Source organism: Nelumbo nucifera, chromosome 4, assembly GCF_055504915.1.
Source record: "Nelumbo nucifera cultivar China Antique chromosome 4, China Antique-T2T, whole genome shotgun sequence".
NCBI lineage: Eukaryota > Viridiplantae > Streptophyta > Magnoliopsida > Proteales > Nelumbonaceae > Nelumbo > Nelumbo nucifera.
Window position 1 is genome coordinate 80,582,103 of NC_142652.1, and position 20,981 is coordinate 80,603,083.

General features: G+C 40.2%; 1 protein-coding gene across 2 annotated transcripts in view; it reads right to left on the reverse strand.

The window, feature by feature from the left end:
• LOC104589011 (phospholipase D zeta 1-like) overlaps positions 1-20,981 on the reverse strand; it is a 189,508-nt gene that overhangs the window by 157,143 nt on the left and 11,384 nt on the right. For both annotated transcript variants that reach the window (XM_088886667.1, XM_088886666.1), the window contains exons 3-5: positions 20,749-20,864; positions 20,505-20,646; positions 909-1,076 (exon numbers count right to left, since the gene is read on the reverse strand). In XM_088886667.1, the coding sequence (XP_088742793.1) occupies positions 909-1,076; positions 20,505-20,646; positions 20,749-20,864 (426 nt within the window). The remainder of the gene's footprint in view (positions 1-908; positions 1,077-20,504; positions 20,647-20,748; positions 20,865-20,981) is intronic.

Consider the following 20,981-nt stretch of genomic DNA (forward strand, 5'->3'; position numbering starts at 1 on the left):
CTACGCTCCATACAACATGGCTGGCCTTATAACTTTTTTATAGAATTTTCCTTTTAGTTGAAGTGTTATTCGCCTAACACATAAGATTCCAGATTCACCCCTCCATTTTTCCCATCCTATAATTCTTTGGGTGGCATCCTCCACAATCTCTCCCTTATCAAAAATAAAATAAGATAAAGCAAGGAAAAAACGTTTGTAGGTCATCATCATTATCATCCAATCCTTGTCACAACTTCACCACAAACTTCATAAGTCAACAAAACGTGTTAGAAATTAAATGCTTATGTTCCTTCAATATACTAAAGATATTTTACATAACAGACAAATCAGTCATCCAGTGGGTCCTACAGAGGAGACATATACACAGAAAACCAACCTGGTTTTATGATGGTGCATTTATAAAGATACTTTCAGAACAATGATACAACATCCAAAAATGTAATACATCATATTGCTATTATTTTTTGATGAGATCACATTATAAAAGATCTCATAAGCAATACCAATAAAAGGCAAGTCTCACTTAAAAGTTCTAAAAATTGCTACAGATATGATAAGGTATAAGGATGATAAGCTGTACAGACATCTATACTATGAAACTAAGAGCCTAATTTCTCCTATAAAAATGGGAAGCAATTCTAAAAAAAAAAATAACTTTCATGTCAACCAATGAAGCATTTTTTAGGTCAATGCAAGTGGAAAACTCCATAACAAGAATCTGTTCAAGAGGGAGTATAAAAATTGACAACTAATAAAAGCAAGGATTCCAAAAAGTTGCTACAAATGTTTAATATTTGCATGTGCTGAAACTCTGATGATGATGACAACCATGGAAAGAGTGGAAAACTGATCTGTGATTCTATGTACATGATAATGTAAACCATGTTCCTGAAATAAGACTCAGTTACCTTTTGCCAGTTGTCATTACAACAATTAAACCAGGGGCAGGCACAACATTTTCTATCGTCATCTTTTTGGATCTTCGGCAGATGCTTTACCATGACATAATCTTCTTTCAATTTTTGTCCATACTCCGGTGAAAATGACAACTTAGAAACCTCCAAAAACTTGCAAACCTACAGTGAAGATTTCTCATTGTGATTGAAAGGCATAACAAGTGGAATGCTAAGAAGAAGAAAATGAAGAAGGTTTGGAAGCAGGTTAGCCAAACATAAATTCAATTTTAAGTACAAAAGTCGTTTTATCGTATGTGTGGGTGGGGAGGGGTATGCTCCATCAGAAGTGTGGGACAGCACCTGCTGGGAAGGGGATGTAATGCCCTGTAGGGATAGCACTGACACCAACTCTCCTAGGATGGAAGTGGTAAATAACACAAGTATTGGAAATAATTAGGAACCATATGCAACCAACCGTCCATCTTTCTCTTGTATAATGTATAAACTAGCATAGGGAGTGAAGTACTACTAAGGTTTGGTACTAGGAATTTATACAACAATCACAAAGAAATTCAAAATTCCAATTAATATTTCAGTTAATGTAGTATTTCGATGACAAGCAATTCAAGCCTCAATCTAATAATTCAATTAATTTATTGTTTTAAATACAAGTGCCAAAAACCATGGACACACTCACCTATTATTGTTGATTGTCTATCTCATTTTGTTCTAATAAAGTAACATGCTATCAATAAATAAAGGTGTCAATCTCTATTTGTGGAAAATATGCAGCTAGCTGGAATTTTTAACTGCTTGTAAATTGGCAAATACAAATAATGGGCTTTTGGCTGATGAACAAAGAATGTCAAAATTTTGGTCAACTACTGAAAAGTGAAGAACAATTTTCTTAAGTATGTTGGAGAGATGAGACAGGTAATGATACTATATATACTTTCAAGTAATACAACATTTTTTAGTAATAAATAAAAAAGAAAATTCATTAAAATAGAAACTCATTACATCAAAATGGGTGATGAGGAATCACCAACCAAATGACACCAACAGCAACTGAAACTCAAAAATACATAAAAAAAGTTATACAACATATTAGAGGCTGCAACCTGAGAAGATAAACAGAAAATCATATTGTCATGAGAACAGAAAAGCTAATGAAATTATTCACTGTTATGAAGAAAACATTTTGAATGAACCCACAGCATTTCTGAGTCAAGTCTGTTATGTACTGTTGTTGTATGTATCAATGTCATGGGACAGTCTGGCCTTTTTTACTTTATTTCAGTTACGTAGAAAATATTTTGAATGAAACCACAATATTTCTGAGTTAAGTATGAGTTGCAGAAACTAGGGTTTCAAGAGAGAGAAAGAAGAGAAGAAAAGAAGAAGAAAGGAAAGTGTCGAGAGGTGTGTGAAGTTCACTATTCACACCCACAAAAGTTCATTTTATAATTGAAAATTAATAATTACAAGAAGGTCCCTATCTGGGTGCCCAAATACAGAGAGAGTATCAGAAAGGAGAAAATGACCAAAAACACCCCTATCTAACCATTCTCAACACTCCCCCTCAGGCTGAGCATATATGCCAATCATGCCCAGCTTGGCAAGGTTCTTAGCAAACTTTGGATGGTGAACACCTTTAGTGAGGCAATCAGCTAGTTGATCTTCTGACCTTACAAAAGGAAGGCAAATCTCTCCGCTAGCAATTCTTTCTCTAATAAAGTGTCTATCCACCTCAATATGCTTTCTACGATCATGTTGGACAGGATTGTGAGAAAAGAAAAACAACATCTGTGTAAGTCTCAATCTTTAGATGGCCGTGGTTGGAATACAACATCCCCTTGATAGGGCATCCTTTCAAGTAGGCTAAAATTCTGTTAACTACATGCATATGAGATGTCCTAGGTTCATGCATATAATGGCTAACCACTCCAACAGCATAGGAAATGTCAGGTCTAGTCAAACAAAGATACATAAGGCGTTCCACCAATCTCTGATATACCCCCTTGTCTGGAAGAACTTCTCCTTCAGTAGATTTCAACTTGTGGTTGGGATCAATTAGAGTTTCTACAGGCTTACACCCTAATTTCCCAACCTCATGAAGCAAATCAAGTACATATTTCCTTTGTGACAGAAAAATCCGCTTCTTGAATCTTGCAACTTCAATGCCAAGAAAGTATCAGAGACCACCAAGGTCCTTAATCTCAAATTCAGAAGCAAGGAATGACTTTAACTGAGAGATACCTGTGATATTATCACCTGTCAAAACAATGTCATCAACATATACTATCAACATTGTTACTCTACCATCAACTCTTCTAATAAATAAGATTTGGTCAGCCTGAGATTGAGAAAAACTAATCTTTAAGATGGCATTTCTGAACCTATTAAACCATGCTCTTGGAGACTGTTTTAGCCCATACAAAGACTTCTTCAAGCAGCACACTTTTCCATCACTGTTAGGGAAACTTACCCCAGGCGGTAAGTCCATATACACTTCCTCCTGTAAGTCCCCATTAAGGAAGGCATTCTTTACATCCATTTGATATAAAGGCCACGAATAATGGGTGGCAAGAGACATGATCACACGAATAGAGTTCATTTTAGCAATTGGAGCAAAGGTTTCCAGATAATCAATGTCATAACTCTGAGTGTATCCTTTGGCTACAAGCCGAGTGTTAGTGTCGAGTATGTAGGGGTATTTCTGTCTTTATACTTATGTTGAGGTTGCTGATGTGTAATATTATGTTAGAACTAGTGCCCCTCACTTAAGTAGGGTCACATGTGTCTTTTCCATTATGTTAGTAATATAAAACATATCTAGCCGAATGGGAGAGGTGATTTTTCTCTCATTCGAACCAGACTTTTCTTCTCTCCTTTCTCTCTCTCTTTCTTTCTTCTTTCTTCTTCTCAATCCTTGGCTGTTATCAGACTAACAGAACTCGAGGGCAGGCCGAATCATAATATGGTATCAGAGCTCAACTAAGCAACTCGGATTGGCCCAGATTTTTGCTTTCCACGCACCCTGTCTAGGGTTTTCTCTTGATTTCTCTGCCATCGGTTGGAAATAAGGGAAAGGGCTGAAAAGGAGTGGTCACCCTCTTCCCTTGGAGGTCTCTATGCCTCCAATTGTGTTGTTCGTGGTCGGTTGTTGTGGTTTCTAAGAAGCCCTCCCCTAATCGATGAAGAGAAGAGGGCTGATTCGTGTGGTGCAGTGGGTGTCTTGTGTGGTTTGATTTTCGGGTGATGAGGTAAGAGATTTCTATGCATCTTTTTGTTATGAATCAAAAAAGAAGTATGTTTCAGATCATATGGTGGGATTTCAGATTGTAATGTCCTAGGGTTTATGCTATTTTTAGTGTGATTCGAAGGGGGAGTGGTCCTCATATAGTGTGGTGAGATTTCAGGTGGTCGTGGGGTAGGGTTTGTGGTGTAAAGAGTGCAATCTTCAGCAATAACAAGTGCTGAAACCAGTGTGATCAGTGTGTGGTGTGGTCTAGTGTGCAGTGTGCCAAATTCAGCAATAATAGAATTTAGCAATGGGAGATAGCAGTGATAGAAAATTTAATGTGATGATACCTATTGACTACCTGAATGTTCAAATGACCTCCATTAAACTGAATGGAGAGAATTATGTACCTTGGGCTAAATCTATAGAAGTTTTTTTGAAGGCAAAGAAGAAGGTGAAACACATTAGGGAGGAAAAACCCTCCAGTGATTCTCATGAGTATGAAGACTGGGAACAAGAGGATGCACAGATTATCATGTGGTTATGGAACAGTATGGAACCCAAAATTAGTGTAAATTTCATGTTTCTTGACACTGCCAAAGATGTGTGGGGCCAAAATAAGAAGTTGTATTCTGGTCAAGACAATACAACCAGAGTATATCAGCTGTATCAAGAATACTTTAATTTGCAATAGGGAAATTAGAATCTTGAGGAGTACTATGCTAGTATGAGAAACATTCGTAATGAGTTGAATGTTTATCATCCCCTCACTTCTGATGTCAAAATTCAGCAACAGCAGATAGAACAGCTTGATGTGACTCGATTTTTGGTGGGGCTGAAATCTGAGTATGAACCAGTGCAGGCTCAAATACTAGGAGGGTCAGCTCTCCCTTCTTTAGAAGAGGTGTTTGCTCGACTTCGGAGGATTTCCATTGGATCTATTGAGAACTCTAATGTTTCTGATAGATCAGCCTTTGCAGTATCGAGGGGCCGTAGTGTTAGAGGTGGAGCTCGGGGAGCTCAGTTTGGCCGTAGTGGTAGCAGTGGTCCGGTATATGGCCGGAGTAGTGGTGGTGGACCTACATATAACCGTGGTGGTGGTTGTACTGGAGGTAGAGATTCAGGGGGAACCCGTGGTAGAGAACGTGGTTCGGGTCCGAGGAGTTGTACTCAATGTGGTATGGATGGACATACCATTAATTATTGCTATGACTTGCATGGTCCACCCTCAACTTGGGCCAATCATGCCATGACTAGTGACAGCAGTTTCAAACAGGAGAGTCATTCAGCTGATCAGATGCCTCCTACATCCATAGATGTTCCTAGGAAGGAGATGGTGAGTGTTCCCCGTGATGAGTATGAGAGGTTTGTCCAGTCCACATCTCAGCAGAACACAACTACTCTCGCACACTCAGGTAGAGCTTGTTTGGCATCCACACCCAATCCCTAGATTATTGACTCTGGAGCCTCCGATCACATGACTGGAACTCCAGGTGTGTTTTCTTCCCTCTCTCATTGCTCAACATCACAATTTATTACCCTTGCTAATGGTTCCACATCCTCCATTTGTGGAGTTGGCAATGCTAACATGACCCCCTTATCTTTATCCTCAGTTTTGTATGTCCCTAAATTTCCATTTAACCTTATGCTTGTTAGTAAGTTGACCAAGTCACTCAATTGCTCTATTACTTTTTACCCTTCTTCATGTGTTTTTTAGGATCTCAAGACGGGGATGAAGATTGGTGGAGGACTTGAAGCTGGTGGATTGTATTATCTTGACGGTGGTGGAAGAACATCAACAGCTCTCTAGTCATCTCTCTCTCCTCTCCAGTGGCAAAGTCGATTTGGTCATCCTTCACTGAAAGTTTTGAAGTCTTTGGTTCCTTCGTTGAGTCAACTTTCTGTTTTAGATTGTGAGTCGTGTCAGTTGGGGAAACATCATCATGTTCCCTTTAGTCCTAGGGTTGATAACTATGTGTAGAGTCCTTTTTCTTTGGTTCAATCAGATGTTTGGGGTCCTTATAAAGTGATGTCATATAATGGATATAGATATTTTGTCATTTTTGTTGATGATTATTCAATGATGACGTGGCTCTATTTAATGAAACAAAAGGAGTGAACTGTTTACCATCTTCCAAAAATTTTATGCTGAGGTTCACAACCAATTTGGTGTTCACATTAAATTTTTTCATTCCGTTAATGGCCGTGAATATTTCTCTTCATCATTTCAAGAATACTTAGACCAACATGGCAATATACATCAAACATCATGTACCTACACCCCACAACAAAATGGGGTGGCTGAGAGAAAGAATCGTCATCTTTTGGAAACATCTTGATCCCTCATGCATCACATGAATGTCCCCAAACCCTTTAGGAGTGATGCGGTGCTTACTTCTTGCTTCTTGATTAATCGGATGCCCACGTCTATCCTTGATGGTCATTCCCCATTCACTACCTTGTTTCCCACCTTGTCTTCGTTTCTTCTTTCTCCTTGGGTTTTTGGGTGTGTCTGCTTCGTCCATAATCTGGGCCTCGGGAAGGACAAGTTAGATGCACGATCCATTAAGTGCATCTTCCTTGGCTATTCCCGGACCCAGAAAGGGTATAAGTGTTATCATCCTACTTCTCGATGTTCCTTTGTGTGTGCTAATGTTAACTTCTTTGAGTCTACTCCGTTTTTCTTGGGGTTCGGTGATGTTTCTTCCTCCTCATCACCTCCTCCTCTTCCTCTTCCAGTTGCGGATTTTGTTCATCTTGTTCCAACTGTGACCAAGTCCTTGCCTCCAGTGCCACCACTTGTTGAACAACCACCTATCCTTCAAGTGTATAAACATCGCCCACATGTACCGGTTGCTCCTCCTCTAGCTCCATCAATGTCGACAGATCCGGCAATTGTCTCCACACCTGCCCCAAACCCAGTATTTGATCTTGATCTTCCCATTACCTTGCGGAAAAGTAAACACACTTGTACCCTTCATCCTATTTCTAATTATGTTTCACTCACTCACCTATCCGCTTCCCATCACCAGTTTATCTATTTGTTATCCTCTATTGTTGTCCTTAAGAATGTCCAGGAAGCCCTTGCCTCTCCAGGATGGTGTCGTGCAATGGAAGAAGAACTCTTAGCTCTAACTCATAATCATACTTGGGACCTCACCACTCTTCATCATGGGAAGCAGGTTGTCGGTTGTAAGTGGGTTTATACTGTTAAGTATTTACCTAATGGTAGTGTAGAGCAACTGAAAGCTAGATTGGTTGCAAAAGGGTACTCCCAAACCTATGGTATTGACTACACAGAGACCTTCTCCCCAGTTGCTAAGATAGGTTCGGTTCATGTTGTGATCTCTCTTGCTGTTATGTATGATTGGCCCCTCTATCAACTTGATATCAAGAATGCTTTCTTGCATGGTGATTTGCTCAAGGAGGTCTATATGGAGCATACCACCGGGGTTTGTTGCTCAAGGGGATGGTAAGGTATGCAGACTAAAGAAGGCTATTTATGGGCTTAAACAATCTCCTCGAGCATGGTTTGGTAGGTTCAGTGAGGTGGTAAAGAAGTTTGGAATGAAACAGTGCCAAGTTGATCATTCAATCTTCAGTCATGACTCTCAGGCAGGAAAAATCCTATTGGTGGTATATGTAGATGATATTGTTATTACCGGGAATGATAAAATGGGCATTGACAGGTTGAAGACTTTTTTGAAGGAAAATTTTCAAACAAAGGACCTTGGTAAATTGAAATATTTCTTGGGGATAGAAGTAGCAAGGTCTAAGCATGGTATTAATTTGGGTCAGAGGAAATATGTGCTTGATTTACTGGAGGAAATGGGTTTGTTAGATGCTAAACCAGCTAAAACACCTATGGAAATAAATACTAAGCTGAGCAGTGATATGGGTGAAGTGTTTGAAGACCATGGTAGATACTGGCGACTTGTAGGTAAACTGAACTACCTAACTTACTCGGCCAGATATTTCATTTGCGGTTAGTGTGGTAAGTCAGTTCATGCAGAGACCTTTGGTTCCTCATTGGGATGCGGTTCTAAGAATTGTGATGTATTTAAAAGGGGCTCCTGGTCGTGGTTTGATATACAAAAGTGGCGGAAAACTTGAAATAGAAGGATATACTGCTGCTGATTGGGCTGATTCTATGTCTGATAGGAGATTTACCACAAACTATTGCACTTTTCTTGGGGGTAATCTGGTGATATGGAAAAGTAAGAAGCAGACAGTCATGGCGAGAAGCAGTGCAAAGGCATAATATAGAGCTATGGCACATACTACTTGTGAATTAGTGTGGCTAAGGAACCTTCTACAGGAGATAGGATACAATGTTAACACTCCAATGAAGCTCTACTATGACAATCAGGCTGCAGTTCATGTTTCTTCTAATCCAGTGTTTCATGAAAGAACCAAGCACATAGAGATTGACTATCACTTTGTGAGAGAGAAGGTGCTGAATAGAGTGATAGACACTGCATATGTTAACACAGGGAACTAGTGGGCAGACTTATTTACTAAAGGGTTGAGTTGGAGAAGAGTGGACTACATATGTAACAAGAGGGGATTATATGATATATACTCACTAGCTTGAGGGGGAGTGTTAGTGTCGAGTATGTAGGGGTATTTCTGTCTTTATACTTATATTGAAGTTGCTGATGTGTAATATTATGTTAGAACTAGTGTCCCTCACTTAAGTAGGGGCACATGTGTCTTTTCCATTATGTTAGTAATATAAAACATATATGGTCGAATGGGAGAGGTGATTTTTTTCTCATTCAAACCTGACTTTTCTTCTCTCCTTTTCTCCTACTTTCTCTCTCTTTCTTTCTTCTTTCTTCTTCTCTCTCCCTGGCTGTTATCAGACTAACAAAACTCAAGGGCAAGCCGAATCATAATACCAAGCTTTGAATCTTTCAATTGAGCCATCTGCCTTGTGCTTAACAGTATAAATCCACTTACACCCAACAGGAATCTTATCTTTAGGGCAAGGAACAACCACCCAAGTTTGGTTCTTTATTAAGGCCTCCATTTCTTGGTTCATAACTTCCTTCCAATTGGAACATTGCATTGCCTCTGTAACACTATGAGGGATGGAAACAAAATAAATAGCAAAAATATAGGCACAATAGGAAAGGGAGAGAGCATCATAAGACACATAGTTAGTGATAGGATACTTGCTACATGTCCTCTTCCCTTTTCGAATGGCAATAGGAAAATCAATGTCAGAATCAATAATAGGACTGTCAGGAGGCTCAAGATTACCTGAGTTGGGGGAATCAGATTGTGATGGGCATTCTGCTTCAGGAGCCACCCTCTTACTGTACCTAATGAAAAACTGCTACCAAGACCGAGGTCAATACATAGGAGAAGGAGGAGGAGGAAAAGGAATAAAGGTAGGAAGAGAGGTAGGAACAGGAAAGCAGAAGGGAGTTCGATCTTCACTTGCATTCTCCCCTAAAGAGAAGGACGAGATGACTGGAAAAAGGAAGAGGATTCCAAAAAAGTAACATCCTTATAGACATATCTCTTTCCAAAGAGAGCATCAAAGCATCTATAGCCTTTCTGGACTAGAGAGTAACCAAGGAATATACACTTAACAGATTTATGATTAAACTTGCACCGGGAAGGACTCATATCATGAACAAAACAAACACAACCAAAGACCATAAGAGGTAGATTAAAATGAGGTTCATCAAGGAAGAGTAGTTGATGAGGACAATGTAGGTTAAGGACCCTTGATGGGAATCTGTTAATGAGATATACAACTGTCTCAATAGCATCACCCCAGAAACGAGTTGGAACATGAGTTTGGAACAATAAGCCTCGAGCAACTTCAAAAACATGCCTGTTTTTTCTTTCAGCCACCCCATTTTGTTGTGGAGTATGACTACATGAACTTTGGTGAATAGTGCCCCTGTCTTCAAGAAATCTATGCAAGTGATGTTCAAATATTCCTTGGCATTGTCAGATCTTATTATCTTAATTCTTTTCTCAAACTGTGTCTCGACCATATTCATGAAGTTTTGAACAATCATAGGAAATTCATCTCTACTTTTCATCAAATAAAGACATGTATACCGACTGTAGTCATCAACGAAGAGAATGAAATATCTGTACCCCCCCCCCCCCATGCAGGGGATAGCATATGGGCCCCAAACATCACTATGGATCAAATGGAAAGCAACATTACTTCTTTTGCTGCTTGCAAAATATGTGTTTCTACATTGTTTGAATAAATGACAAACTTTACATTCAAAATTCGATTTGACACAGAATCAAACAAGTTTGGAAACAAAAACTTGATAGAATTGACTGACATATGGCCAAGGTGACAATGCCATAATTTCAGAACTCATTTTCTCATTGGAACAAGACTCAATCTGGCTTCACAATCCATGCTCTGAAGGTCCATCCAGGAGATAGACTCCATCCACTTCATGCCCACTTCCAATCGTCTTCCCCGTGCTCCGGTCCTGAAAAACACAATGGGTGGGAAAAAACGTCACGGAGCAATTGTGAGATTTTGTTAAAGAACTAACAAACAATAAATTTTTTTGTAGCTGGGGCACATGTAGAACAGAGTCAAGAGAAAGGTTATTAGTGATTCTAACTTCACCCTCACCCGAGATTGGGGTCTAAGATCCACCAGCAACAGTAATCTTGCCCTTCCCCGGGGTTAACTTATATGAGGTAAAATGTGAAGGCATACCAGTCATATGGGCACTGGCCCCAGAGTCTACAATCCATAGGCTAAAGGAGGTGGAACAAGCAAGTGCAGTACCTATCTTGGCATAAGAACTAGATAAATTACTAAGTCCAAAACCAGATAAGGAGGATGTACCACCCTTCTCTAGCTGCAACAATATATTCTTGAGTTTGTCCATCACATCAACAGAGTCAAGCACATTCGAGGACTGAGCATCATTACCAACTGTAGCCAAGTGAGCATTGCTCTTCTTCTTGGTTTTGTACTTCTCCGGTTTTAGATGAGGATTGAGCTTCCAACACCTTTCTTTAGTGTCTTGGCTTCTTGCAGTACTCACAAATAACATCCTCGACCTTCTCTGCAATGCAATGTTTGCTAGTTGTTGAAATAATTTAGTTATTTGTGTTAGGGTTTGTTTGTCTAGTTAAAGTTTTTTTTTTATTTTCTGTTGTTGTACTTCACTCACAATAGGGGCACAGGTGACTTTTCCCTTTTTATTTTTGTCACCCTATATAATATGATAGAACCTGGCGCCGCCAGTACTGTTCCATTGCTCCAAACCTTTTCTTCTTCCTTTCTTTCTTCTTCTCTTCTCTCTTCTTCCTTTCTCTTCTCTTCTTCCTCATTTTTTAATCGGATTTATTGCCAAGATGGTATCAGAGCAAGAATATTGAATCTGGGCGACCAAGTTTTCTCTTCAAGTTGTTGAATCTAGGCAGAACAGAGGATTGAATTTGGGCTGATCAAATCAGATCCACAATTGATACAACCCTAAAGTTTTTTTTCCTTTTATTTCTTTCCTTGGTCGTGTACCAAGTGGAGAACAAATGAATCCAAACCACAGAATGTCGGAAGACTTTAGGGTTATACCTCTTTTATTTGTTGGATCATGTGATCCTGTACCTGTGAAAAGGTGACTGTAGGTCACAGATGACCTGTTTTCTCTGCTCGTTAGTCTGATTTCATGTGTGTTAGGATCTCTCTTATTGATTAATGCTATGGAACTTACTAGAAAACCAGTAGGCTGGGACTGTTCTTCATGCAGATCTGAAAATCAGTCTCGTCATAGTTCTTCTTTGGAAATTGGTGTTGTTTTTTTGTGCTCAGATTAAGTCCAGAACTGAATTGTTGTGTGTGGAGTTTTTGTCAATATAAGGAGGGATCCTAAGTTGAGAGTTTAGATCAAAAAACTCTGCGTTTACCATGTCGTCTGAGAATTCTGCTACTTCAGAGATTTCAGGGAGCCACAATGGAGTGAGTGGGGGAATGGATATGAATTTTCCCATGGCTGTTATTCCCTTTGATGGTCTGAACTACCTTGAGTAGTCTAGGGGAATAAAACTCTACATCACTGCTAGGGGGAAAATAGGATACATCAATGGGAGAGTGAAGGAACAGAAGAACGGAAGTGCTGAATATGATAGGTGGAACCAAGAGAATAGTATGGTGATGTCATGGCTCTTGGTTTCCATTCTGCCACAGGTAAGGAAGACATTTATGTGCGCTGAAACTGCTTGTGAGATATGGGAACAAGCAAAGTCCACCTTTTCAGAGCAGAGACACTATGCCAAGATATACCAACTGCAAGCTGAATCCTCTACTTGCAAGCAGGGGGAGAGGAGTCTCTTGATGTATTATTCTGATTTGACATCAATATGGAAAGAACTTGATCACTACCAGAATGTGAATTGAAAGTGTGATGAAGATGCAAAGGCATATAACTCACTTGTATCTCAGCAACGGGTCTTTGCCTTCCTCCTAGGGCTGAATCCTTCATATGAGTCCATCAGGGTGCAGATCTTGGGTAGTAAAGACTTGCCATCAATTCAGGAGGTGTATGCCTTAGTGCAGTCAGAAGAAATTAGAAGAAGTGTGATGAATTGTGCAGAGGGGGAGTCTGTTGCCCTTAGCTGTTCGGGAAAATTCAGATAGAAATGTCGGAGGTGCTTTTAAGAAAGGTGACTCTCAGAAGAGAACAGATGATAAGAGTAAACTTTGGTGCACTCACTGCCAGAAGACAAGGCACACTAGAGATACATGTTGGGATCTCCATGGAAAACCTAAACGGGCATAGGATTTGGGTAAGAAGCCAACACCTGATCAGGGCAAGAAACCAAGTCAGCAGAATCAAAAAAAGTATAACTTAGCTAATATGGCGTCTCTAGAGACTAGTCCATTGGTAACTCAGGAGAGGCATCCCAGTTCTGACCCTATGGAAGAAATTATCAACTCCTTTCGTGACCATTTGGAATTGTATGGTAGGACTCTCCGCCAGATGGATTATGGTCCTACCCCCTCTACCTCTTTCGCGTCTACATCAGGTAACGCTGCCACTGCCTTCCATGTGTCATCTCATACCACTGATTCTCCTTGGGTTATTGACTCCGGAGCCTCAAACCACATGACCAGTAAGTCAAATTTATTTCAGACATATAACCTTCTCTCTGGGAGAGATAAGGTGAGACTAGCCGATGGTTCTTTCTCTACCATAGCTGGCCAAGGCACCATACCTCTCCCACTCGGCCTTGCCCATTCTAATGTACTGCATGTTCTGAAATTACCTATAAATTTGCTATCCATTAGTAGTATAACTCACTCCTTGAACTGTTCAGTCACTTTTTTTTCCGTCTTCATGTGTGTTTCAGGATTTGGCCTCGGGGAAGACGTTGGTAGAGGAAGCATGGTGAATGGTCTCAACGTGTTGGAGAATAAAGCTAGTCTTGTGGCTACAGAGTCCATGAGTTTGTCCAATGAGAGTCAAGCCTATTTATGGCATAGTCGTCTTAGTCATCTTTCTTTTGAGTCATTAAAAGTTATGTTCCCAAAGTTGTTTGAGTCCTTGTCAGTGAGTCAGTTACAGTGTTAGACATGTCAATTGAGAAAACATTGTAGAAGTTCTTTACCTTTGAGAAATAAAAGATCTGAATTTCATATTGTTTATTCTGATGTTTGGGGCCCTGTTACTCTACCCACTGAGGCTGGATATAAGTACTTCATTACCTTGATTGATGATTACTCTAGATACACTTGGGTTTACCCTATGCGATCTAGAGATGAAGTGCCAAAAATTGTGAAAGACTTTCAACACATGGTGTTCACTCAGTTCCAAACCGAAATCCATATCTTCTAGTCGGACAATGCGAAGGAATACTTCCATAGTGATCCCACGGAGTTTTTTGCTTCGAGTGGGTCACTTCAACGAAGCTCTTGTGCCAGGACACTCCAACAAAACAGTGTTGCTAAACGAAAGAACCGTCACCTTCTTGAAGTAGCTCGTGGCTTATTAATTCATATGAATGTGCCAAAACGTTTTTGGATGGATGCAGTTTTGTGTGCTACATACATCATCAACCGTATGTCATCTCGGTTACTAGAGTATAAGGCCCCACATCAGCTTCTGTTTCCTACAGTTCCGTTGTCCACCATTCCAATGCGTGATTTTGGGTGTCGTTGCTTTGTCCATAACCTGTCCCCTACTCGAGGTAAGCTTGATCCTTGGGCTATTCCTTGTGTTTTCCTTAGTTACCCTTTATCTCAAAAGGGGTATCGCTGCTATGATCCTACCTCTCGCAAGTACTATGTCTCCTTTGATGTATCCTTCTTTGATAATCAATCTTTCTTCTCGGTTTCTCCTCAAGGGGAGAGTAGGGTTGAGGAGAAACAGGCAGCTCAAACTCAACTACCTCCTTTACCCGATCCTCCTCCATTTCGGGTCTTTCATCGTCGCCATAAAAGCCAGCAGAGTTCAAGAAATGTGGAACCTGACACTATGCAACCAACATCATCGGATTCGTCAGAGGCAGATCCGTCTCATCAGCTAGGTACACTTGCTCCTATTGATATGTCTGTTCCTCTCAATGTTGATTCCCTTGTCATCAATGATCTTGATGTTCCTATTGCTAAGAGAAAGGGTGTTAGATCTTGTACCACTAATCATCCTATCTCTAATTTTGTGTCCTACGATCACATTTCACCTTCATTTCGTGCATTCCTCTCTTTTGTGGACAGTGTCCCCGTTCCTAAGAATATGGCAGAAGCTTTATCTAAACCTGAATGGACAGATGCAATGCAGGAAGAAATTGATGCATTACACAAAAATGGCACTTTGGAGTTGGTGGATCTTCCTGAAGGGAAGGAACCAGTGGGTTGCAAGTGGGTGTTCACAGTGAAACACAAGGCTAATGGAACTGTTGAAAGGTACAAGGCTAGACTGGTAGCAAGAGGTTTTACACAGGTATATGAAGTGGACTATGCAGAGACTTTTGCTCCAGTAGCCAAGATGAAATCTATCAGGATTCTTCTTTCATTGGCAGAAAATCTTGACTGGGAACTTCACCAATTGGACATCAAAAATGCTTTCTTGAATGGTGACTTGGAAGAGGAGGTGTAGATGACCCAACCTCCAGGTTTTTGTGCTGAAGGCAGTGAACAAAAGGTGTGTAGGTTAAAAAAATCTTTATATGGGTTGAAACAATCACCTCGGGCTTGGTTTAGTAAGTTCCACTTAGCAGTTCAACAGATGGGGTTCAAACAATGCCAGACAGATCACACTCTATTTGTGAAAAGAGGTGAAAGGAAAATTGCAGCTCTAATTGTGTATGTGGATGACATAGTGATCACAAGAGATTGGAAGGCTGAAATACGGAGACTAAAAAAATTCTTAGCCACTCAATTTGAAGTGAAAGATCTAGGCCCCTTACGTTATTTCCTTGGAATTAAAGTTGCCCGCTCTCACAAGGGCATCTTTATTTCCCAACGGAAATATGTACTAGATTTACTAGAAGATACAGGCAAGTTGGGGGTAAAACCAATTCACTCACCAATTGAATCTAATCATCAGTTGGGAGACAGTCAGGGAGAGTTTTTGAAAGATGTGAAGAAATTCCAGAGATTCGTATGGAGACTCATATTTTTCTATGACTAGGCCTGATATTGCTTATGCAGTGGGTGTCCTTAGTCAGTTCATGCACAATCCTAGGACAACTCACTTTGAAGTTGCAGAGAGGATCCTTAGATACCTCAAGAAGTTTCCCGGAGCTGGTTTGTTGTTCCAGAAACATGGACACTTAAAGGTGGAAGTATATACTGATGCTGATTGGGCAGGAGCAGTTGATGACCGAAAGTCTACCAGTAGGTATTGTGCCTTTGTAGGAGGAAACCTGGTCACATGGAGAAGTAAAAAACAAAGTGTGGTGGCTAGATCTACTGTTGAAGCAAAATATAGAGCGATGTCTCATGGGGTTGCTGAAATCATGTGGATAACAAATCTGTTAGGTGAACTAGGTTATGAGCAATCCTATGTCACTCTACTGTGACAATAAAGCTGCCATCAATAATGTTGCTAATCCAATCCTGCATGATAGGATGGAACACATTGAAGTGGACAAGAATTTTATTAGAGAGAAACTTGTAAATGGAGAAGTGTGTACTCCATATGTCAGCTCAGAAGAACAACTTGCAGATATCTTCACCAAAGGTCTTCATCATGTGCAGCACAATGATTTGTGTGACAAGTTGGGCATGATTGACATCTATGCTCTAAGTTGAGGGGGAGTGTTGAAATAATTTAGTTATTTGTGTTAGGGTTTGTTTGGCTAGTTAAAGCGTTTTTTATTTTGTGTTATTTCTGTTATTGTACTCACTTACAGCAGGGCCACAAGAGTCTTTTCCCTTCTTATTTCTGCCGCCCTATATAATATAATAGAAGCTGGCGCCGCCAGCACTGTTCCATTGCTCCAAACCTTTTCTTCTTCCTTTCTTTCTTCTTCCTTTCTTTCTTCTTCTTTTCTCTCTTCTTCCCTTATCTTCTCTACTTCCTCATATTTCAATTGGATTTATTGCCAAGAAGAATCAACCTTTCTTCTTGACTTGTCCTCAAGGGGAAAGTAGGGTTGAGGAGAAACAGGTGGCTCAAACTCAACTACCTCCTCTACCCGATCCTCCTCCATTCCGTGTCTTTCATCGCCGCCATAAAAGCCAGCAAAGTTCAAGAGCCGTGGAACTTGATACTATGCAACCAACATCATCGGATTCGCTAGAGGCAGATCCTTCTCGTTAGCCAGGTACACTTGCTCCTATTGATATGCCTGTTCCTCTCAATATTGATTCCCCTATCATTAATGATCTTGATGTTCCTATTGCTACGAGAAAGGATGTCCCAGTGGCATTGTCGATTGGGACATCCTTCTCTCAAGGCACTCAAGATACTAGTTCCGTCTTTGAGTCATTTGTCAGTTTTACAATGTGAGTCATGTCAGTTTGGTAAACACCTTCGTGTGTCCTTCAGTCCAAGAGTTGAGAGTCGTATGTTGAGTCCTTTTTCTTTGGTTCATTCAGATGTTTGGGGTCCAATCAAAATAGAGTCTTATAATGGGTACAAGTATTTTGTCTCCTTTATTGATGATTGTTCAAGAATGACATGGATTTACTTAATGAAAGAAAGAAGTGAATTATTTTCCATTTTTCAAAAATTCCATGCTGAAATACGCACACAATTTGGTGTTCCAATCAAAGTTCTCCATTCAGATAATGGTCGTGAATACTTTCTTACTTCATTTCAACAGTATTTAGAACAGCATGGCATTATTCATCAGACCTCGTGTGCTTTCACCCCTCAACAAAATGGGGTGGCTGAACAGAAGAATCGTCAGCTTCTTGAAATTGCTCGGTCTATGCTTCACCACATGAATGTTCCTAAACGGTTTTGGAGTGATGTTGTACTCACTGCATGTTTTCTCATTAATCGGATGCCCTCTTTTATTCTTCATGGTCGGTCCCCCTTCTCCATCTTGTTTCCCACTTTATCTCCGTTTCCATTAACTCCTCGTGTCTTTGGTTGTGTGTGCTTTGTTCATAATCTGAGTCCTAGAATAGACAAGCTAGATGCACGCTCAATTAAATGTGTCTTCCTTGGCTATTCTCGGACTCAAAAAGGGTACAAGTGTTATAATCCCATTGCCCGAAAATGCTATGTCTGCCCTGATGTCACCTTTTTTGAGTCTGTACCCTTCTTCTCCAGTCATGAAGCACCCTTGTCCTCACCCTTACCTCCTCTTCCTCTTCCTGTCAGTGATTCAGTTCCAGAGGCTGTTGTTGGAGTAGACTCATCACCTCATCAAGTGCAGGTCACCACTGAACGACCACCGATCCGACAAGTGTATACACGTCGAACGACACCGGCCCCTCCTGCTTCTACCTCATCTGCGGATCCTCTCATGGCCCCTATTGCTGAACCTTCAGACCTTGACCTACCCATTTCCTTACGGAAAGGTAAACGCAGTTCTACACTCCATCCCATTTCCAATTTTGTTTCATTATCTCGTCTTTCTACCTCACATCGTCAATTCATGCAGAACCCTCGTATACCTCACTGAGATGCAGTTCTTAGAATTGTGAGGTATCTGAAAGGAGCTCCAGGCCGTGGGCTATTGTATAAACCAGGAGGAAAACTTGAAGTAGTTGGGTATATAGATGCAGACTGGGCAGGCTTAGTGAATGACAGAAGATCTACTACAGGCTATTGCACATTTCTTGGAGGAAATCTTGTGACATGGAAGAGTAAAAAGCAGACGGTTGTGGCCAGAAGCAATGCTGAAGCCGAATATAGGGCCATTGCTCACACTACCTGTGAAATAGTGTGGCTGAGGAATCTCCTACAAGAAATTGGGTTTCACATGGATAAACCTATGAGATTGTACTGTGACAACCAAGCTGCACTCCATATCTCATCCAATCCCATCTTTCATGAGAGAACAAAGCACATAGAGGTTGATTGCCACTTTGTGAGAGAGAAGGTTCTTGCTAGAGAGATAAATACAGAACATGTGGGCTCGAATGACCAGTGGGCAGATTTGTTTACAAAAGCTCTAAGCTCAGGCAAAGTGAACTATCTATGTAACAAGCTGGGATTATATGACATATATTCTCCAGCTTGAGGGGGAGTGTTAAGATGTGCCGAATAGGGGTAGTTTAGTCTTCTTCTATTTGTTAAGTAACTTGCTTATGTGGCAGTGTTATTAGAGTTACTCTGCCCCACACTTAAGTAAGGGCATTTCTGTCTTTGTAAACATTATTAGAATCTAATATAGATTAAGGGGGTCGACTGGATGGGTCAACCATCAAATTTTTGACAGACCCTTCTTCTTCTTCTTCTCCTCTTTCTTCTTCTTCTTCTTCTTCTTCTTCTTCTTCTTCTTCTTCTTCTTCTTCTTCTTCTCCTCTTTCTGTTCGGACTACTGTAGCAGCAGTCGAAACAACTTTATTTAATATTCACCCTAATATAATAAGCAAAGGGACTGCCACCCACTAACTTTTTTGGCTCCCAAATATTTTTCCTCTAATCTCTTCTCTTTCTCCTAAGGTTCCAAACTTGAAAACAAAGTCTAACCAGTACACAAGTACGTCAACAACTTGTTGTCAGAGAACCATTCAACCTAAAAGCTTAAGCTGTTAGATGAGATTGTACTGTGACAACCAAGCTGCACTCCATATCTCATCCAATCCTGTCTTTCATGAGAGAACAAAGCACATAGAGGTTGATTGCCACTTTGTGAGAGAGAAGGTTCTTGCTGGAGAGATAAATACAGAACATGTGGGCTCGAATGACCAGTGGGCAGATTTGTTTACAAAAGCTCTAAGCTCAGGGAAAGTGAACTATCTATGTAACAAGCTGGGATTATATGACATATATTCTCCAGCTTGAGGGGGAGTGTTAAGATGTGCCGAATAGGGGTAGTTTAGTCTTCTTCTATTTGTTAAGTAACTTGCTTATGTAGCAGTGTTATTAGAGTTACTCTGCCCCACACTTAAGTAAGGGCATTTCTGTCTTTGTAAACATTATTAGAATCTAATATAGATTAAGGGGGTCGACTGGATGGGTCAACCATCAGATTTTCGACAGACCCTTCTTCTTCTCTTCTTCTTCTTCTTCTCCTCTTTCTGTTCGGACTACTGTAGCAGCAGTCGAAACAACTTTATTTAACATTCACCCTAATATAATAAGCAAAGGGACTGCCACCCACTAACTTTTTTGGCTCCCAAATATTTTTCCTCTAATCTCTTCTCTTTCTCCTAAGGTTCCAAACCTGAAAACAAAGTCTAACCAGTACCAAGTACGTCAACAACTTGTTGTCAGAGAACCATTCAACCTAAAAGCTTAAGCTGTTAGATGAGGTCCTTGAATAGGTTGATATTCTCTAACATGCCCCCTCACACGAAAGTTCATTGGGCTTGAAGTGTGAACAAGCACAGGCCCACCCATACCTTGTACTGAAACTTAATTAACTATAATGGGGGTAATAAGAATCGAACACTAGACCACTTGGTCAAAAGTGGCTCTGATACCATGTCAGAGAACCATTCAACCTAAAAGCTTAAGCTGTTAGATGAGGTCCTTGAATAGGTTGATATTCTCTAACACTTGTCACATGGATCTGAATTTCAGTTTGTCACTTGAAAGACCAAAGTGTTTGTATTAAGGATGAGGCTACAATCATATATTTTGTACACTCAGTTATATACCTCATGAACTCTCCTTTTTTTGTTAATATACAAATCTTTGTTATGTTCGTAAGAAAGAAAAAAAAAACAAAAAACCAATGAAGGAAAAGAAAAGAAACATTAGTTGCTCCTTCAAGGTGAAATATTCCAAGTGTACCTCTCGAGAGTTTGCAATGTCCATGTTTCCAAGAAAATGATTCAAGTACCCTTGCATTGCCACCTTTGATCTGTCTGAAATAGAGTGCTGCCTTCCTAGTGCTGGGCGGATGATAGGTAAAGCTGCACTTGATGGCACATCTCTGCATAAGAAACCAACATTCAATAATCAAAAGAGTTCCAGATGAAAGATGTACTTGACGCTTAGCATCCAACAAAACAAGTGATGAACCATTAGTAGTAACCTATTTTTAGCACTTTCATCATGATGTAAAGGAAGAGCATCATCATCTGCTTCATCATCATCCTGAACAACTGTTGTGTGATCTCCTATGCCAAGATTTTGAAGCCACTCTTTTACCTTTCATGCAAGTTTGGGAAAAAAAAGCAAAATCAAAAAGTAATCTAATTGAGTGTTTGAAAAATAGGTGCATTTAGAAGTCATAGAAAGTCACTAGGAAATGTTGGAAAATGTAAC